Raw genomic sequence first — 19,563 nt, 5'->3', positions numbered from 1 at the left:
TGTTACTCGTCTTCTCCTGGCAATTCAATCCCATTGGATTCTGGAAGAATGAGAAACCACCCAACCTTTTCAAGGGGGCTGTACGCGGTGGCTTGGATTTTGGTCTTTATGTTCTCCTCTGTGACATTACCCTCAGCTTCCTCCCCTCTGTGAAACTAACTTCTCATGTTAACATTGTGGCTTCCTGTCTCTCTGGCTTTTGAAGGTCACTTTATGCCATGATGGGTTAATAAACTACTCACAGTAGCTTATTTTGAAAATAAGCTACTGTTATCCCCCACATGATCAGACAAATAAACTACTGTGCATAATCTGAGTCATCCCCCTGCCCCCTGTCCTGATGCAGTCCTCCTGCTCCAGTAGTGGTACTGTTTCATCCATTGACAACATTGCAGCAGCCTATTTTAACCTTCTACACCAGTGAGAGGGGAGGGTTAATTCAATGCTTCCATCATCACCCCTGGAAGTTTGTGGGATCAGGGCCAAACTTCATACACAGCCTACTCAGGAGGCACCAGAACTCTGTGTGACATCCGAATCCGCTCTCTGGCTCCTTCTGTGCTTAGAATCTTATGCATTCCCACAGACTCTGATACTACACTTGATACTGTGACCTCTATAATACCTTTTTCTACCCTGTCTTCCATAAACTTTCATATTTAGGATAGCAGCAGTTTCACTAAATTTGATTTCTACCGTATTTCTTCAATTCTAAGACGCCATCAATTGTAAGACGCACACTAATTTCAGTACCGCCAACAGAAAAAAGCTTTGATTCTAAGAAATAATAAATGATCTGCGATTCTAAGACGCACCCCGTTTTTAGAGATGTTTATATGGGGGGGAAAGTGCGTCTTAGAATCGAAGAAATACAGTAGTTCCTTGACAGAACAGTTATACAGTTGTGATGTAATGGCCACTGTCAGTAAATATTTCCAGAGTTGTGTTACAGTTATATTAATAATGATAAATAAAACTTTTGTGTCTGCAAGCACATTTGCATATAACATGGCGGCTACTTGAATTTCACTATCCCCACTCCAAGTTTTATTCAAGTGTGAAGAGCAGGCGTCCTGCACATTGGTTTGCCAGCTCAAGTGTCCCTGTCTCTCCTGCAAGCAGCATACAATTCTCCTTCCCCAAATCTCTCATTTAGTTTGGAGAAGCTGAGAAACAGCAGGAGTCTGTTTCAAGCAGCAGACAAGAGTTCTACTATCTTTCTTTCTCCGTTTTACTCTGCAAATGAGAGAAGGACTGCCCCCGCCCCATTTCCCAAGCCCTTTTCCTGTTCCAGAGGAGGGGTTGACTACAAATAGTGACTGATTAGTATGCCAAGCCAATGTTTTCATGGATCCTTGATGAAGTGGCAACAACCCAACCCAACCCAAATTTCAATATTCCATGCTGGAATGCTGCCCTTTCTAATAAACTTGTCACAATTTTTCATGTTTTATATGTGAAAAACCCTTCTTTCATTCTGCTATAGTAATCACTATGTCTTATGCTTGTGTATCTCAAAATGGTTAAGGTATTTCATGTCCATTCCATCTCTTTTTGAGGAAGATTTGTACTAATGTCCCATTTCAGATATTTCTAGTAATCAAGGTGTCTTGGACTACAAGGTACCTATTTCAGCTTTCTATGTCATGTTGGAAGTACCATTTCAATTGTGACACTCCCACTAGTGACCTAATGACAGTGGGTGGTCCAAATGTCCGCCTACATCAAGTCTCTGCCTATTTTCTTCAATTGTTTAAACAATACTAACAGCCACCTCCGCTCACTTCTCCTCAAGGTGCAGGACTATAAAATACGCATATGTTCAGCAGCTTATTCGCTGATCTCTTGTAGAAGTTCTCTCTATTCAAATAGAAAGAATATGCAGTAATTTAAACCCAGCAGCTCTTTTCCAAAATTAGATTACACAATGAAATCTGATAGTTTATACTTGTCAGGAACAGTTGAACATTTTGCTCTAATGTTTCTTTTAAGGTATTGTCACTTGAAAAGAGTGAACAGGCTTAGGATAAAATGGGATTCAATCAGCCAGCTTTCTCTTTTGCTGCCCTTTGAGGATAGAATATTTTATTTATAAATTAGAGCATTTATAGATCACTTTGGGCCCTAAAATACTCCCCTCCCCGACAAACAAACCCACAATGGCCCTGTTCAGAAGACACCTTAAACCATGGCTTTAACTGTGGTGAATAAAGCTTTTTGCCTTAGTCACCATGGTTAAAGGCATGGGTTAAGGTGTCTTCTGAACACGGTCCAGCTTTCTGGCTTCTGTGGTTAAAGCTGTAGTTTAAGGTGTCTTCTGAACGGGGCCAAAGAAGAATTAAAATGCAACAAAAGCTGAATAAAAATACCTTAACCCACCACTTAAAAGACATAAGTGAAAGGACCGACCTAACCTCCATTGGGAGGGACCTTGGAGACCCACAACTGAAAAGCCCTGTGTCATGTCCCTGCCAACCACATACTCTTGGCAGTGGCTTACAAAACAAAGCCTCTGAAGATGAATGCAATTGACATCCCAAACTTAACAGAGTCCTGCTTGAACTCAGAGAGTGAAGTACTCCCTGCGCCTAACTAGAGACAGTGAGAGCAAGTGAGATACCTGTAAAGAGAACTCCAGTTGGATGCTGTCCCTTGTAATGAGTTATTTCTGAGTACGCTCAACAACAGTCCATGTGACAGAGCTTGCAAGTTCCAAAGACTGGAATAAATGTACAAATAGATTTTTCACTTAATTAAAGGTTTGACATATTAGCGTATTTATTGGATATAACTTAAGCTGAATAAGAAAAGTGCTTCAGCATAAAGAGTAGCTAGATTTTATTGCATGTGTAGCTGCAATGTAAGCAGAGTAAGGGGTGACATCCACTCTAGACCTTATTTCTGTATTTATTTTTAAAAATAATAATGCCCTTTAACAACAATTATCAGAGTGGATTACATCATCTTAAAAAGTGAAAATAAAATGAGTCAAAATTGCAAGGGAAAGCAGAATAAAAACAGGATACTAAAATTTCATCAGGTGTTAAAATCTTGGAAAAAAATAGAAAGTTATTTGCCTGGTACAGAAAATACAACAATATGAATGCTAGGCAACCCTCTCAAGAAAGAATTCTGTAGATCGGGTGGTGTTGCAAAGATCTCTCTTGTTGCTACCTGTGTTACCTCATTTGGTGGAACATCTTGAGAAGGGTCTCTGCAACAGTCTGTATTGTAACACAGGCAGGATCTACACTACTGCTTTAAAACAGTTTATAACAATTTTGACAACTATTGGGGCCCATGGCACTCCATATACAGTTTTCAAAAAGTTTTCTGAGTGTTTTATCCTACTTGGTGTAGATCTGGCCCTGGTCTTCTGTCTCTTACTTGTGCACGTTATGAAATAGCCCCAGGCTGGTTCCTTGACACAAATTGGCCAAATGTCAATGCATAAGATGCTAGAAACAGGTATGCAGGTCTCACATTTCTCAAGGTCTTCTTGCAGACTTTGGCATTCTGTAGTCACTCTCCAGTAAAGGAAGAATGAGAGAAAAGCACCCTTTCGTTTTAGTAGTCATTTAGGATTTTTGGTAACAAATCCGGGAATGGGGGGGGGGGGGATATAAAATTTGAAGAAAAATCCGGATCTTTCCCATCCTCCCCACCCAAAGGGCAGCTCTACTTTAATGGAAATTAACAAAAATGCTTACAGCTCCACCATTTTTAAAAGATAAAGAGACGAAGTTTAACACCATGAGAGCTCTTAAGGAGGGCTTTAGCCATGCCAAGTTTGAAGCAGATCCGTTCACCCGTTGATTTTTAGGATTTTTTTTAACGTTTGAGGTTAAAAGTTAAAGAGATGAAACTTGGCAACATTAGCTCTTAAGGAGGGCTTTAGCCATGGCAAGTTTGAAGCTGATCCATTCATCCTTGATTTTTAGAGGGGTTTTTTAAGTTCTACGTTTTAAAAAACTGCTGGAGCCATATCCTTCAAACTCAGGTTGTCAAACCTCCTCTTTGGGGTCTTGCACATTGAGCAGTTTCAGCCGTTGACATCAAGGGGATCTCCAGTTTTTAGCTAAGAAGTGCTGGGTGAGCAGGGCACCTTTCCTGTTGCAGATTTGGTGGGCAGTCGGACACTAGGAGATCAAAATGTGGGAAAGGAGAGAGGTCAGTCAAAGCAGCCCACAGGGCAAAACAGAACGGGCCAGAGGCCTTTTTCTCAGAGTTCCACATCTCCTTAAAGAAAAAATCTCATGACCAACAGTGAGGTGGCAGTCAAGAGAGAGGCTCTCATCTTTGCGGATGTCTGGTTGCTGTGGATGTTTGAACCTGGCATGTTGTTGCTTTGCTCCGCTACCCCTTCCCTTCCACTTCAGTTTGTTCACTTGTGAACTAGGCTCTGTCTGCACTGCTGGCATGCAATGCAGAACATTTGAAGTGCACATCAGAGAAGAATAGATAGATTTGCGGGGCTGAGTCCAGACAGTGTTGTCATCCATTTGTAACCTTCCCATGTTTTCCCTGTGCTTCTTCTATTTCTTTTCTTACCAGAAAAATACCATTAAGGAGGAAAAGATTGAATAGGTGTGTGATGCCTTTTGATTTATAACACTTGGAGCCGTCCATCTGGAAGACCCCAGGTCCACTCTAGATATGGATGCAGCTGGCATAAGCTGGAAAACAGCCGTAGAAGGCAGTCCTAGTCACTGCCCCCACTTGTGCATGCAGAGGCAGTGCCAAGTCCAGAAGAACTGTCAGCCTGTAAATTTGGACTTTTAGAGGGCAGTGCAAGCCCATCCATAATGGCTGTATTCTTCCCTACCTCTGTCCTATCCGAATTAAGCTTCAGCTTGTTTGCCCTCACCTATCCTCAAACTGCCTCCAGACACATGTTCAGGAGTTCCCCAGTCTCCCCAAGATTTGTAGGAGGAAAGTAGCGGTAGAGCCCCCCAGGTGACTTAAATAGATATTAAGTAGCATGTGGAACAAGAGGGAATGCTGCAGTGCCCAAAGGCCACTGGGCACAACAGAAGTTCCCCAGCACCACCTTCTGAGACTGCTGCTTCAGGAAGGCCTGGAGCCGCTGCAGTGCCGTTCCTCCTAAGCCCAACCCAGCCAGGCAGCCCAGAAGGATATCATTCACTATAGAATTGAAAGCCACGGAGAAATCCAGCAGAATCAATAGAGTAAGCACTGCAGCTCAGAGGTAGGACACATTCTCAGAGGACAGAAGGTCTCAGGTTCAATTCACAGCCATTCCAGGTAGAGCTGGGAAAGACCCCTGTTTGAAACCCTGGAGAACTGCTGCCAGTCTGTGTAGACAGTGCTGATCTAGATGGACCTAGTATAAAACAGCTGTCTATGTAACTTTTATAACATTCTTCTGTACAGTTTAATTTTACACAAGACTTCTGGAACTTCCAATGAGAATTGGCAAAAGGCATGCTTCCTTGAAAATTCTGCTAGAGAAATCGGTTAACTTTTAGATGTGGGACTTAAATAAAGTATTATATGGAGTAGAGTGTTTCTGTAAAAACATAGGAAGCTGACTTATTCCCGGATAGAAACTTTGGCAGGAGCTCTCCAAAGCCCCTGTGGTTTTTCCTGCCACCCACAACCTAATTCTTTTAACTGGAGATATTAGGGATTGACTCTGGGACCCAGTGTGCTTTTCCACTGAGCTATGGTCCCTTTGCGAAAGAAACCTCCTTCTCCCCACTGGCAGCAGTCCCACCATGCATGGCACTGCAGGTGTTAGACTTCTTCCTTGTGCCTCTTCTCTAGAACAAATACTGTAACTGCTGAAAGATGTCTGTGTAAAACTCTTTGATTTGAAAGGGGGATTTTTTTTATCTCCCCCCAGTAACCAGTTCTGCAGCCTGTGAGAAATTGGAGAAAGATAGAAATGAACTACAAGCAGCTTATGAAGGGTTTGTACAGAAGCTGAACCAGCAGCACCAAAGTGATTTATCGGAACTGGAAGAGAGGCTGAAGCAGTTCTACACAACAGAATGTGAAAAATTACAGAGCATTTGTATTGAAGAAGCTGGAAAATATAAAGCACAGCTCCAGGAGCAAGTAAGTGGAGCAGGACTGAGATTCACGTTTGGAATTTCTTGAGGACAGTCTCCTTTGTGGTTCTGATTTGTTCCAATGTCACTTAAGCAGGAGACATCCCTTTGCGTATAAAACACTTTCACTTCAGAGTGTATAAAACACTTTCTCTATTTTATTTTGCAATTTTTGACTAAGGGAAATGCCTATGGATAGCTTTACTCCTTTTAATGGCAATTTGCTTCCACCTTGCCATGGACTTGATTTTAATAAAATTGGAGTTAGTTCAATCTCAAGTAAGAAGGTTTTGAAGTTCCTGATATTGCTATCAATGAGGATTCAGATTATCTGTTGGCTTAATTGGTAGTTAAGCAATATAAGATTCAGCCCAGACACCTTGGATGGTATCCATAATAAATTGTATCTGAACTCCATTATGTTTTTTTGTGGCTGGTTTGGGAGGCAATGCAGATTCATATCTTCTTGCTTTACTTGAACTGCCCTTGCTGAAGTGCTCTGGCAGATACTTCTTGTGTGTGTGTAAACTCCATTGTGCACATGGGATTCCTCCACCCCCTCTCTTTCCAGAGCAATTTAGTTGCTTACATTACCCAATCCTGTACGGTTCGGTGAAACTTGGCAGGAGCACTCTGAAGGCAGTCTGGTTCTTTCTTTGGAGCTGATTGTTTAGCTTATGGTGTAAATTGATAAGCAAAATATTACCTTGCAAACTGTATGTATCGGGGGGGGGGGGGAGGAGAGGCATTTTGCTGTAGTATCCAAGAAGCAGCTGGATTCTTGTAATCCAAGGGTCTTCGTAGTTTGCTACTTGTGGTACTCTAATGTTGGTTTACTTGCTCCTTGGTTTGAATGGTTTTTTTTCTGAGATGATTTTATGCGAAGTGAAAAAGTAAAGTTTATTTTCTATTTTAAATAAGAACTTCTTTCATGTTTTGAAAAACGTTACTCATCAGGTTGACAACTTGAATATCACACATGAAAATTTTAAGCTAGAACTTGAAACCAGTCATACAGAAAAGATAGATGAGCTGAAGAAAGAGTATGAATCATCTTTTTCAGGTAAATTATATAGCTTATTTAGTACCTTCATTGTACAAAACGTGTTCATTACTGTCTGAGAATTTTTTAATATATCTAAAGCGGCCTTCCCCAATCTGGTGCCCTTCAGAAGCGTTGGATTGCAATTATCATCTTTCTCCGTCAGTATAGCCATTGGCAATGCTTGCTGGGAATTCTGGAATTTGTAGTCCAACACACCTAGAAGGCACCGGGTTGGGGAAGGCTAAGGTTATTTATCATCCTGGCCATGTGACAAGATTGTTAGTCACTTACCAAATTATGTTTTCCCTACAAAGATAACAATAAACAACCTAGGTATTGTAATGAGGGCTGTACTGAATGTTAGGCACTGGATGTTGCGTAATGTTAAAACTGTGAACGTTTTTCAGAACTCAAGAATATCCATGATTCAGAAAGGAAAACGCTTGAAGAATCTTTCCACGAGAAACAAGAAGAGCTAGAGGTCTGGAATTTCTCTTACTTAGAGCGTAGGCAACTGTGAAATAAATTGCTAGATTATATGCCACCACAACGTCAAAATCTTTACTCTATCTTGTGTTTGCAAGGCATTCTGGAGTCATACCCTAACATTCAGTATACTGTAAGAAACTATACATATTTCTGGTTGCTCTTTGGAAACCATAGCATAAGCAATGTAACTCTTACTGTTTTATGAAACACATATTACCTGCTGAGATCAATTGCCTACTCAGGAATGCCTGCTCCGGACCATTCATTCTCTAAACCTTGTATTAAGGATTACTGCATTTCCTCATTCCCCGTATCAGTCCTTTCTGACTTGTACCCACTCAGCCTAGCTTGATAGTATTTCTTAAAATATTTCCTGGGATTATGTTAAAGACTCAGGCCTTACGTTTGGCTATTTTTTTTATCTTTCAGAGAAAAATTGCTGAATTACAGAGTGAAAATGATTCTTTTAATGAAAAGCTTAAGTTGGAAGAGCAAAAACGAATAGCCAAAGAAAAAGCAAATCTTGTACGTATTGATTTGAACATATACCAAGGTGTACACCTGGACAACATTTGGATAAATCTAGACGTCTTTAGTTGGCATCATACATCTTTGGAAATCCATGACATTGGGCTATCTGACGTAACATTAGCATTTTTTAAAATTGAAAACAGTTTGTGTATATTCTAAAGTGTTCAAGTAAAAGCAAAAACAAACCTTAATGTAGTGGCATAGCCGATTGATCAATCGTGCACTTTTTGTACACCGTGTGCAGACAAATACAGAGTGATCATTTTCAGATATAGATCCATATGATATTGCTCATGTGCACATGTGCAGCTAATTGAAATAATGTTTCTACTTGGTCATGTTACAGTGACTCATTTAAGAATTATATGCTTTTTCATAAAAGAACCAAATTTACACCATTGTAAACCAATTTGGTGCTTTTAAAAAACCCCAAAAAAACCCATGCTTGTCATATGACTCGCTATATGTTATACTATGTTCAGTTGGCTGCCATGTACACGTCCCAATATCTGAAAATGATCATTATGTATTAGTTCAGAAATGGCATACATTTAGTGCCTTTACCAAGAAAAAAGTGCAGAATTGTTTTATGAGTCTGTTTTATACCATGTACAGTAGCTGAGTATGCCCACACATGCAATATCACATGCTTCCATATCTGAAAATGGTCTCTACAACCAGTGTAAATTTGGTGCTTTTCTGGGGGCGGGGGAATGCACAATTTTGGTGAAAAATTAAATTATGCTGCTCCTGTATCTCGTTTGTTGGCTTACCTGAAGCGGCTTGAGCAGCAGCCTACTAAACATAATGACAAAGCAGCTATTCCTGCTTTTAATTTGTTTAATTGTCTTCAAAGTTAAATAACTGGATTACTAGAGAACTTTTTTCTTCAAAGTCAAAGAATGTATCATTTTCTGTCCCAACTCTTACTACTTATTGAAACTTGAATGTTGTGCTTTTTAAGAGAAGGATAAAGGAGTGGAAGAAGAGTAAGAATAACAAAAAGAAAGATGGACATATACAGTAAACGAAGTTTCTCCCACACTGCATGTTAGGTTTTTAGGTGGATCCCTGGTCTAAAAAGGTTGAAGCCTGAGGTAGACTAATCTTTAATCTGAATAGTTTTTAAACAAGCTTTGATTATTTATTTGTTTATAACACTTAAAACTAATTGCTAACACACATAGAGGGAGGGAGGGTGTTGTGTGTGTATTTGGTTAACATTTGCCTTGGTGGTATTCTTGTTTTAAATGTTTTCTTGAATGTTGGCTTCCTGTGTTGGGATATCTAGATAAAGGATATTATCAATCTTTAACATTCTTCCTAGATGATAAATTCCAGATAAACGTGACACATTCCATTGGCTAAGTTACTGCAGTTTAAGCTGGATTAATATTGAACACCTGTTTCTCTTAAAACATTTGTCAGCTTTGGTTTTGTAGCCTTACCTGCTTGCGAATATGTTGGTATATGTTCCTCTGTTTCTGACTGTTGCTTCCCTCCTTAATTCTTAGGTTTGGTTTGGTTACCTGTCAATACAAGATATAAGGGAAATCCTGTTTGGGTGGAAGGCACTGGTGCTACACGATACGCGCATATATATATATATATATATATATATATATATATATATTCATTCTTTAGTGGACTCATTGCTGTAATTAGTGATCCAGTGTCCTTCACGAAGCATTCTCGTGTTCAACTCAGTGGAAGACAAGGGAGGGGGTCGGTATGTGAAGGAAAAGAGAGGCATGCCTGGTGTTGCTCATCAGTTGAAGTGCACGGGGAAACAAACCATGCGATGGATTGGGACTTTTCCTTTTAAAGGAAAGTTCCTCTTTGTTATTTTGGATCTCATTTCAACTTGACTAGATTATTTGAGCCAAAAATGGGTAGAAGAAAATCCTATTTCTTATTTTTGGGAATATCCATTCATCAATAGCGTTGTCTCAGATCTCTTGATGTCAAATTGTTTTATCTGAATCAGCATTGATTGTAAACTAAAACCAGTTTTTGTCTTTATCCCTAGTTAAAGAGTATTGAATCCAAAATTATCTGCTTTTGTTCAAGAGCGTATAACATACCCATCATTTTTAAATATAAAACAGATCTGAATATATATGTTCTCTCACTTCAAGATGCCTTCCTGTGATTTCAGAGTAGAAGCCCACATAAAATGTTTATTGCTATGTATACTTTCCGTTCGGTTGTCCTAGTAGTTACTTTAAAAAGGCAGCAATAGAATCACTTTATAAAATCGTTTGACAGCAATAAAATAATTTTACAAGAGATTCCTTCCTTTTGAAGTAGGCTATAAAGAGTATCACTTTTAGCCTTTGCAAAGGTTTTATTTTAAAGAGGTTTTTCATTTATTCCTCCATAAACGTATTTGTGAGTGTGCAATTTTAGATGGGGTGTGTGTGTGTGTGTGTGTGTGTGTGTGCATGTTCTACCCACCCCCAAGCTTGGCCCAGGAAATATGTAGTCAGTCAATATTTTACAAACCTAATTTAAAACATGTTTGCTACTCATAGCAATATTGTGTGGCTTCCATAAACCTTCCTGCATTTCCCCCCCCCCCCCAGAAAAACCCTCAGATTATGTATCTGGAACAAGAACTGGAAAGTTTGAAAGCAGTATTGGAGATCAAGAATGAGAAACTACATCAGCAAGATGTCAAACTGTTGAAGATGGAAAAACTGGTGAGCTTTCCCCTTGGAGTGGTAGTCTTCCAAAATCTGATAATGCAAAAATAGGCACTGTAGGCAGTTAAATTGCTAAGGAGTGGAGCTGATGCAGACCCATTGGCCTTTACCTAAATTCAGAAAGCAAAGCTAACCTTAAGGGAGGATAGGCTTTCAATCCTACAAAGAGCTTGTATCGTGTAATAGTAAAACTGAGACAAAAGTCCCCCATTCAAGTTTCACATTAGCTATGAACTTGCTATGTGTCCTTAGGGAAGTCATCGTTCTGTCTGCTTCACCCTCCCCACCTGATTTATAAAGATGAATTTGCAGAGCTGTTGAAAGTATTACAAATAGATTAATGTAGATGTGAGTCCCTTGGAACATTGAGAATATGCATTATTGGTTATTATGTGTTACCCTTGCTGTAACTCCCAGCAAAATGAGAGCTACATGGTGTAATAATTCCACTCTATTGATGTGGAAGGAAAATTACATCCCGCATTAGTATGTTGACTTTTAAGGCCCAAACATGTCCCACTCCAGAGCTTTTCATCGTGTGGTCAAGTACGCATTCATTTCATACCCTAGAACACCTAAATCATAGTCTTGGTCTATAAAGAACAACATGAATAGAACCCATGCATTTCTCCCTTCCCCTGTTGTAAGCAGGTGAAAATAATGGTATCCTAATTTCTCACTCTGTTGAGACACTAATTTTTGGAATTCACTTTTATGACTTCAGTTAGGGAAGTCACACAAAATATGTATGTGTTCTATACCGTTCAAATATACTGTGTTGATACAGGGGAAGTGTGTGGGTTAACCGTGAACTATACTAGTCTAGAAATTTTCAAATGCTGCAGAGTAATATAAGCCAGGCTCTGTGGGTCTGAGATCCCTACTTGCCCTGGATCCAATTCCTTCTGCATACTCTGGACAGGAATATGTGTTACTGGATATTTCCACATCTACTTGGAGCCTTCGGAAGTAATTGATATATATCCGCATCATGATGGAAATCTTGGCTTTAAAAGGCAGAAGAAACACTGCCGAAAGATCCCAGGCAGTTTCTAACATGAAATGAGTGTTGGAGTAGCCACTGGGATACACAAAGGACTACTTTCTTTGAAACTTGGAAATTTCAAAAGTGTTGAGCTCTGATTATCAAGGACTATGTCACAGAACTTCAGTGTAGGCAATGTGCACAGGTTGTCCTATGATGTTCATTGCATAAGAGAGAGGTGCACTTTTGTCTGTGTTTTGCACTTATTTTTTGCCATGGCAAAGTCCTAACATGTAGCTGCAACATCTGAGATAGTGGGTAGAAAATCCGGCTTTATGTGAAGCAAGATTAGAAGGATTATTTTATTTAAAAGGCCACTTATACACCACCTGAACCCTATATCTAAATTTTAGAACATACATAAGTATGTTTTATGCAGACTTATTTCCCTGTATCTATAAATGTACCATTCATATCTTTTAAGATTTTGCTGGAGTCATTCAAATGCAGAACAGAACAAGCAACATTCTGGACAGTGAGCTCAGGCCTAGAGAAGAGAATGCTTGTTCAGGAAATTCTAGGGCAGGGGTGGGCATGCAGTTGTTTGGAAGCAAAATTGGGCTCCCAGGAGGCTTACAGGACTGTTATTCTGCTTCCAAATACGCCACACACTCCCTGCACACCTTGTTTTAAAGCACAAGTGATGCCTTTTTGCTGCTGCCAATGTGGCATTCAAAAGGCTCTGGAGGTGGACACATGAGGTCTGTGGACAGTGTGTGACTCACCCCGGTTCTACAGCTTGTAGTTTGAGAGAGAAATCTGTGCCTTCCTATGTTACATGCTCTTGCAAGAGCTACAAATCTCAGTGTTGTTTAGTTCTTGTTCCTCCTGCTGTGTGCAGACAGGAGAAGTCAACAAGGTGTGGTGCCCAACTGACAATGGGAGGGAGAGAGGGACAAGCATTATGATCATTGGGAACATTGAGGTCTCAGGAACAGTGGGAGCCCATTGGTAGAACATGATGTATTGGTCTCAGAACATATGTAAGTTTGGCTTCTAGTCCTAGAGGCATTGACACTAGGTCCTGGGAAGAGAAAGTTGGGTCTAAAGGGCATCTAGTCTAGTTACTCATCTATGATTTTAAAGTTTTTTTTATTTAAAAGGTTTCTATAATTCTCTTAATCATTTATTCCAGGGTGGTTTAATTGATAGAAATCAGGAAGGCAAAAACATAAGCTTAAAGAAAAGGAACTAAAAGAAATTAAAATATATCAATCAACCTTCCATTCTCCACCCCCACCCCAGTATACCTGAGACCTTTCTTATCAATATATCAAGGCAGGCTAGATCTGTGTGGGGTGTTGGGTTGGAGAGGATTTTGCATGTTTTTACTGGGCCTAGAGAAATTAGGTTTGGGCTCTGGAGTTATGTTGGGTAAATGACAAAGAAGTAGCATGGTTATTTTTCTTGGCACCCCAGTTCTGCATTTTCTACCCCACCCCCACATCCTCTTCAGAGAGAGAGGTCTTAATTATATTACTGATCAGCTTTGCCAATTCTATATTGCTTTCACTGAATTGGCTCCGACCTTACTTAGCCTATTTATACTCCATTATTCCTCCAGAGATCTCTAGGTGACAAACATGGGATTTCTTTCCATTTCATTTTTACACAGCCCTGTTAAGCAAGTGAGAGCTCAGGGTCCTCCTGTGAATATTATAGCTGAATGGAAATATAAACATAGATTACCTCAGTCTAAGTCTGTTCCTGATTCAGTACGGTCCATTGACTCTCAGCGAAACATATTGCAGGGTGGCTGTTCTACCATCTAAACCAGAAATATTTATAGCAGGCTGATCATATTATGGGCTGTGATAAAAAAAAAGAAAAGAAAGAAGAAGTGACACATATGTGCCTGCTTCTTAGGTGTGATGCTTCATCAAACTCTTGTAGCACGTTAGAGACGTAACAATTTGGCATAAGTGTTTGTGGACTACAGCCCACTTCATCAGACTAATAATGCTCCGTTTTATCAAGTTATTCTGGGAGCCCTAGTCTCTGAATTGTATGATGACCTGACTTTATATAAAATTATCTAAAAACGTACAAAATTTGCACATTTTATCTAAGGTGGAGAACAACAACACCTTAGTGGAGAAAATGAGAAAACTTCAGCAGGAGAATGAAGAATTAAAAGCCCGGATGGACAAACACATGGAGCTCTCCAGGTACTTTAAATACTTCATTTTAGTTGGTCTGTTCCTTAACAGCTGCAATGCCTTTATGGACCGGGGAGGGATTTAGATAGGTCAAGTGAAAAGGAATGTGATGAGCTACCCTGAGCCTAATGTAAGAGGGCTGGGCTAAAGTTGAAATAAACAAGCACACAGCTTACGATCTGCCTCAGTGTGGAGTTGCTCTATTGCAGCTTTCCCTAGTCGCTGCTCTCCAGATGTCTTGAACTACAGCACTCATCATCCCCAGCCAGCATGGCTATGGGAAGTGGACTGATCCTGTGTGCTAACTTTTTGGGATTTTTTTTTTTAAAAAAACCATGCTTAGTTACATGTCCTTTTCCCTTTCTCTCTGCCATCTCTGATGCCTGGAAGAAGTTAATTCCCCGTGTTCCTTCCTTCCTTGTAGCAGGAAGCAAGAGTCCCTGCTGCTGCTGCTGTATCCTGTAGTGATGTATGGAATTGGATTAGCTTTGCATATTGTAATGTTAAAAGCAGAAATGGGGAGCCTTAGACCTGGGGGCTCAATCCAGCCCTCTGGGTTTCACCAGAAGACCCCTCCCCCTCCCCCCGCCCATTTCCCCCCAACCACTAATCGGTGGTTTCCCAGCTTTGGTGCATTCCCCCCCCCCTCCATTCTCAGAAGTTGAAATGCCTCTCCTAAGGCTTAGGTTCTGGTCGTAAGAGGTCTAAGCTACAAGATGCTGGCGTTGTTGTTGTTTTTGTCCCCACCCCTTTGGCCCAATTCACCGCTGGAATGCAGCCCACGAGAGCTCCAAAACTGAATTCAGCCTTCAGGCTGAAGGAGGTTCCCCACCCCTGTCATTTTAACCCAAGGAGACAAGAAGTGAGTTCTGCAGTTTGCTACTCTGGTCCTTGACTAAGGCCATGGCTAGACCAGACGATATCCCAGTGATTGCCCCGGGATCATCCCTGTGCGTCCACATGACACAGGACATCCCAGGAACAGCGAGGGATGATCCCTCCCTTGGCCCGGGATATCACCCTACCCTTTCCCCCCATTTTTTCCTCGGTCTTGGGATGATCCCGACACCGCGGAAAGTGTGGCACAGAACTCCTTAGGAGCTCTGTGCCCATCGGGGGTGGGGGGAGGTGGAGGTTTTTTTAAAAAACAACAACACCTTACCTTGCGTTCAAGCGCTCATGCACCCCCTTTCCTTTAAAAACACACACACCAAAATGGCGGCCTCGATGTCGCGTGCCTTGTGTAGACGATGGCAATGATCTGGCAATCATAAAATCGCGAGAACGTCGCCCTCCAACCCCCTCGTCTTGCCATGACCTAAGGCCATTTACTTGGACCGTAAGTAGCTGAGTGGCAACTAAGGATATGGTCACATTGTCATTTCCTTCTAATAGTACTTTGGTGGCTCAGTGTTGGCAAGATTGGAGCCAGAACAGGAACAATCACGAGACGTCAGCAGTGCTCAGATGAACCCTGAGTTATGCAGAAATACAAAACGTCTGAATGCACCCAATGCGCAGTGCAGGGAGGAGTGAGCATGCTTAGTGGCTGCCAGGAGTCACCACACGTAGCGTGTCAGTTGGCAAAGGAAACCAGGGGGTGGGGGGGAGGTGGCAAACCAGTCCGCTTGATGATCCTGGCTGAAACTTTGAACGGGAGCACATCTCTTAGGGAGTGAGGATGTGCTGCATTTTGTTGCAGATCCCACTTGAAACGTACTTCTTCCAAACAGTAAGAGCCTGCTTTTCTTTTCTCTCTACAGGCAACTTTCTACTGAGCAGGCAGTTTTACAAGAGTCTCTAGACAAAGAATCAAAGGTAAATAAACGCCTGTCAATGGAAAATGAAGAACTTCTGTGGAAGCTTCACAACGGAGACCTGTGCAGTCCCAAAAAACTATCCCCTAGTACTCCACCGATGCCTTTTCAGTCCCCAAGGAATTCCAGCTCCTTCTCCAGCCCAACTGTGTCGCCTAGATGACACCACTGTGAAGAGAGACTCTCTGTGCAGGCATTTCATTCATGCTGTGCTGAACGGAAAACACAGATCGAGGGAGCAAAGAGCTATATTAGCTGCATGTGACTGAAATGTAACTGGAAAACTACTGTTGTGAGAAATAACTATAACAAACTGAAAGTTCAGGAGCAGGATTCAAAACAGCACTCCTCCAAGAAGACTTCAGTAATAACTTCTCTGAACATTGTTGCACAAAGCACTTAAAAGAGCAAGGAAAGTCTTGTTCGGTTTTGCCTTTTTCACCTAACTCTAGGGAAAAAAATGCTCAGGGGCTTATAAATAAAAGATCACAACCTTTAATACGTTCCTTATTATAGACACCTTCTTGTGACTCTGGGTGTGGCGTGAATGAATTGGATGTAGCACGCAGAGTGTGTATCTGATGCCGCCGCCTTCACCATGTATATTATAAAGGACGAAAGCTGAAGAATATAGTGACACGTACTTCATAAATAAAATATTGTCATTATGCATGTTTTTATCAAAGATTTCCCCCTACACTTGGGATAAGGAAAAGCTGCCACTTGTGCTATATGTTCTTCCTTATCGCTCTACTTCAGTTTAGTAAAAAGATAAAAGGAGATGCTATTTCTGTTTGATTTTTGTCATTGTCTGCCTACTTCACAATGGAATTTATAATGAGATCATCTCTTAAAACATAGTATATTCAAAATATTTTAGGCTGCCCCGTTTATTAGCGCCCCCCCCCAGCTACAGTCCTTTCCCCTTTTTATTTTAAAATAAATTTGGTAGAAAATTCAGACATGCACCCCCCCTCAGTGCCAACAGCTATAGATGGCAGCTTCAGAAACAAGGGGAGGATTTTACCCAAGATTGCAAGTTTTCAGAGGGAAAGAAAAACATGTAGATACTATTATTCTAAAAGAGCAAGAGGTTTATAACTCTTCCGATTGCTTTTTTCCCTTCTTCCTTGCATTGTGAAGAACAAATATTCTGAATTGATAACTCCTCAATGTGCACTTTAACCAGTAAATGCTAGAAGGAGAAATCCATATGTAGTTCATATGTAACAGATTCATCCACACTTTCCAATTGGCTGCAGGACTGCATCCTCAGTTTCGTTAGGCTTCTGGCTTTCTCTTACGTCCTTGAATCAGCAAATCAAAATGTGAACGTTTTGCTGAATTGATATGTAGAAGACATTCATGTCACGGATAACGTTTAATACTGCATTACAAATTTAAAGACGACATAGTGCATGTCTGCTCTTGTTAATGACCTATTCAACATTTATTTTTGAGATTAGATATGTCTTGTAAGTACAAATGCACTCTTTATTATGGTTAAATATTGTCTCTGCTTTCAGATATATGGAACTGATCAGTGCTATGGCTTGGTGTGTAGTCATCACTGCTACATCCCAGAATGTTCTGGTACTACCTTTGCTGTTGAATAGCCAACTTGATAGTTGAAGGCTGATGAAATCATACTGTTATTTTTGCAGCAAAGATCTTGAGAACCATCAGATATCACTGCCCCTTCCAAAAACTGAAAGGGGAGTCTTAGGGGAAAAGGGGGGGGAAACAAATTGTAAACTACGGAAACAAAATGTCAAACCAGACTTTTTGATTAAGATGCAAACATGTTGGCTCTGAAGCAGGAAGGTTTTAGTTGTTCTGTAATTATGGAAGTATATTATACTCTATAATATGAAAAATTCAAGACTGAAATATTTTAATTTTTCACTGTATAAAGCGTGCCTCCCCGTGGAACATTTTACTTGCCCTTACCCATTTATGGCACTATACACGCCACTGTAGCTAGAGATGTCAGCACTTCTAAATAAACTGTTGTCCAGAGATTGATTTATATAACCATGAAAATCCGCTGTAGGCTGAAACTTGGCTTGAAAGTATATCTTGGAACAACTTATTTCTTTGGCAAGGTCATATTTGATCATATGTACTGAGTGTTGAAAATTTAAATAAATTTTTTTTACTGGTTTAAGACTCTTGACTGGATAAATATAAAAACAAAATGCCAAAGCAATAGCGTGAATGCTAAAGTGTAGTTTTCTTACATCTATATCAGAAGCATGATGTCCAATGTCGGAACCATTTATATAGAAGTGGCTTCTGTTCAGGCTGAGTTTACACTTGAAATTGTTGGCATCAGAACAGTAATTTTTAGATTTCATAAAGCTATTCATAAAAGTGAATGTTGTCAATCTCACTTGGCATTTAGAATAAGAGGCAGGATCTACACTGCTGCTTTATAACGGCATTAAAGTGCATTGACAATTGTTGGGGTCCATGACACATTTCACATAGCATGTTTAAACCACTTTCAAAGTGTTATATCCTGCTTGATGTAGATCTGGCCTTGGTCACAATAATGTGCTTTATTTTTCTGGTCATTATCTGCACCCATAGCACCCAAGGTCAGCTTAAGATATTAGATAGGCAACTAATTATCTTATAGTACTGTGGGTTATTTTTTGCAAGGTATGTTCCAGAATAAGCCACCCACAGCTGATAAAATCTGTACTTTGAGACCTCTTAATTAGGAAGGTGCTGGGGAACCCATAGCCTTCCAGATGTTGTTGCAGTCTACTTCCCACCAGCCCCAGCCGGTGGCGGGGGGGGGGATGATGGGAATAGCAGTTCATTAATGTCTGGAGGGCCACAACTTCTCAGCTGTGAATTAGGACATCAGGCAATGGGATTTGCACTCCTGTTTGCATGCTCCCTCATTTTGCGTAAAGCTTACAGTTTTCTTTGAAGAACAGATTCTGTTTCTTACACTATGGGTTGTAGGAATATTGACATATACGTTGCACTTACTGCAGTCCTGTAAGCATATATGCTGTAATATCTGTGTTCACATTTTTGTGAAGAGGCACACAAGTCTAGATGAGAATTACACACATAGAACAAAGGGAAACACAGTAAGAGTGTTCAGCTTTCCCAATGGTGTCCTAACCTCATCCAATAAAAGAAGGAAGTGGCAAGGGAGCCCTGGAAACAAAGCAAATGATGTATATAAACCATTTCCTTAAACTGTTGCTCCTTATGAAATCATCACTCATACTCACTGGAGTCTTCTGCATTTAGACATGTGGATTATGTGGGAGTTCTTGTGACAACTGCCAAAGACATTACGTATAAAATTAGTCCCACATGTTAGTCATCTGTGCGCACTTGTCAATATATAGTTGTTGTTTTAATCGGAAATTGCATTCTGTCACCATGAGGTAACAGCCATGGCCATCTCGCATATTTCAGTAATCTGTAATTTAATTAAATCAGTGGGGCCTAAACAAAACGTTGCAGTGTGGAGTGCTCCTGTTTACGATTTCAGTTGGTTAGCTATGCCCTCCTCCACAATACTACATTCCATCTCCCCCCGCCAGCAAAAGTTTCCCAGCATTCCACACTGCTGAGCTTACAAAGTCCTCATTAGGACCATTTCTAGGGTTTGGGGGGGTTAGCTGTGTTTTTCTAAAAAAATCTTTTGTATGTCTGCAAATTTTGGCGCT

General features: G+C 40.6%; 1 protein-coding gene across 6 annotated transcripts in view; it reads left to right on the top strand.

Moving 5' to 3' along the window:
* MTUS1 (microtubule associated scaffold protein 1) overlaps positions 1 to 18,028 on the top strand; it is a 116,259-nt gene extending 98,231 nt beyond the window's left edge. For all 6 annotated transcript variants that reach the window (XM_063135568.1, XM_063135566.1, XM_063135567.1 and 3 more), the window contains 7 exons: positions 5,867 to 6,081; positions 7,032 to 7,137; positions 7,527 to 7,600; positions 8,038 to 8,133; positions 10,725 to 10,841; positions 13,960 to 14,057; positions 15,812 to 18,028. In XM_063135568.1, the coding sequence (XP_062991638.1) occupies positions 5,867 to 6,081; positions 7,032 to 7,137; positions 7,527 to 7,600; positions 8,038 to 8,133; positions 10,725 to 10,841; positions 13,960 to 14,057; positions 15,812 to 16,028 (923 nt within the window). In that variant the 3' untranslated portion in view covers positions 16,029 to 18,028. The remainder of the gene's footprint in view (positions 1 to 5,866; positions 6,082 to 7,031; positions 7,138 to 7,526; positions 7,601 to 8,037; positions 8,134 to 10,724; positions 10,842 to 13,959; positions 14,058 to 15,811) is intronic.
* Positions 18,029 to 19,563: the final 1,535 nt, after the last annotated feature.

Source organism: Elgaria multicarinata, chromosome 10 (genome assembly GCF_023053635.1).
Source record: "Elgaria multicarinata webbii isolate HBS135686 ecotype San Diego chromosome 10, rElgMul1.1.pri, whole genome shotgun sequence".
NCBI lineage: Eukaryota > Metazoa > Chordata > Lepidosauria > Squamata > Anguidae > Elgaria > Elgaria multicarinata.
This window is presented reverse-complemented; position numbering and strand designations above follow the sequence as displayed.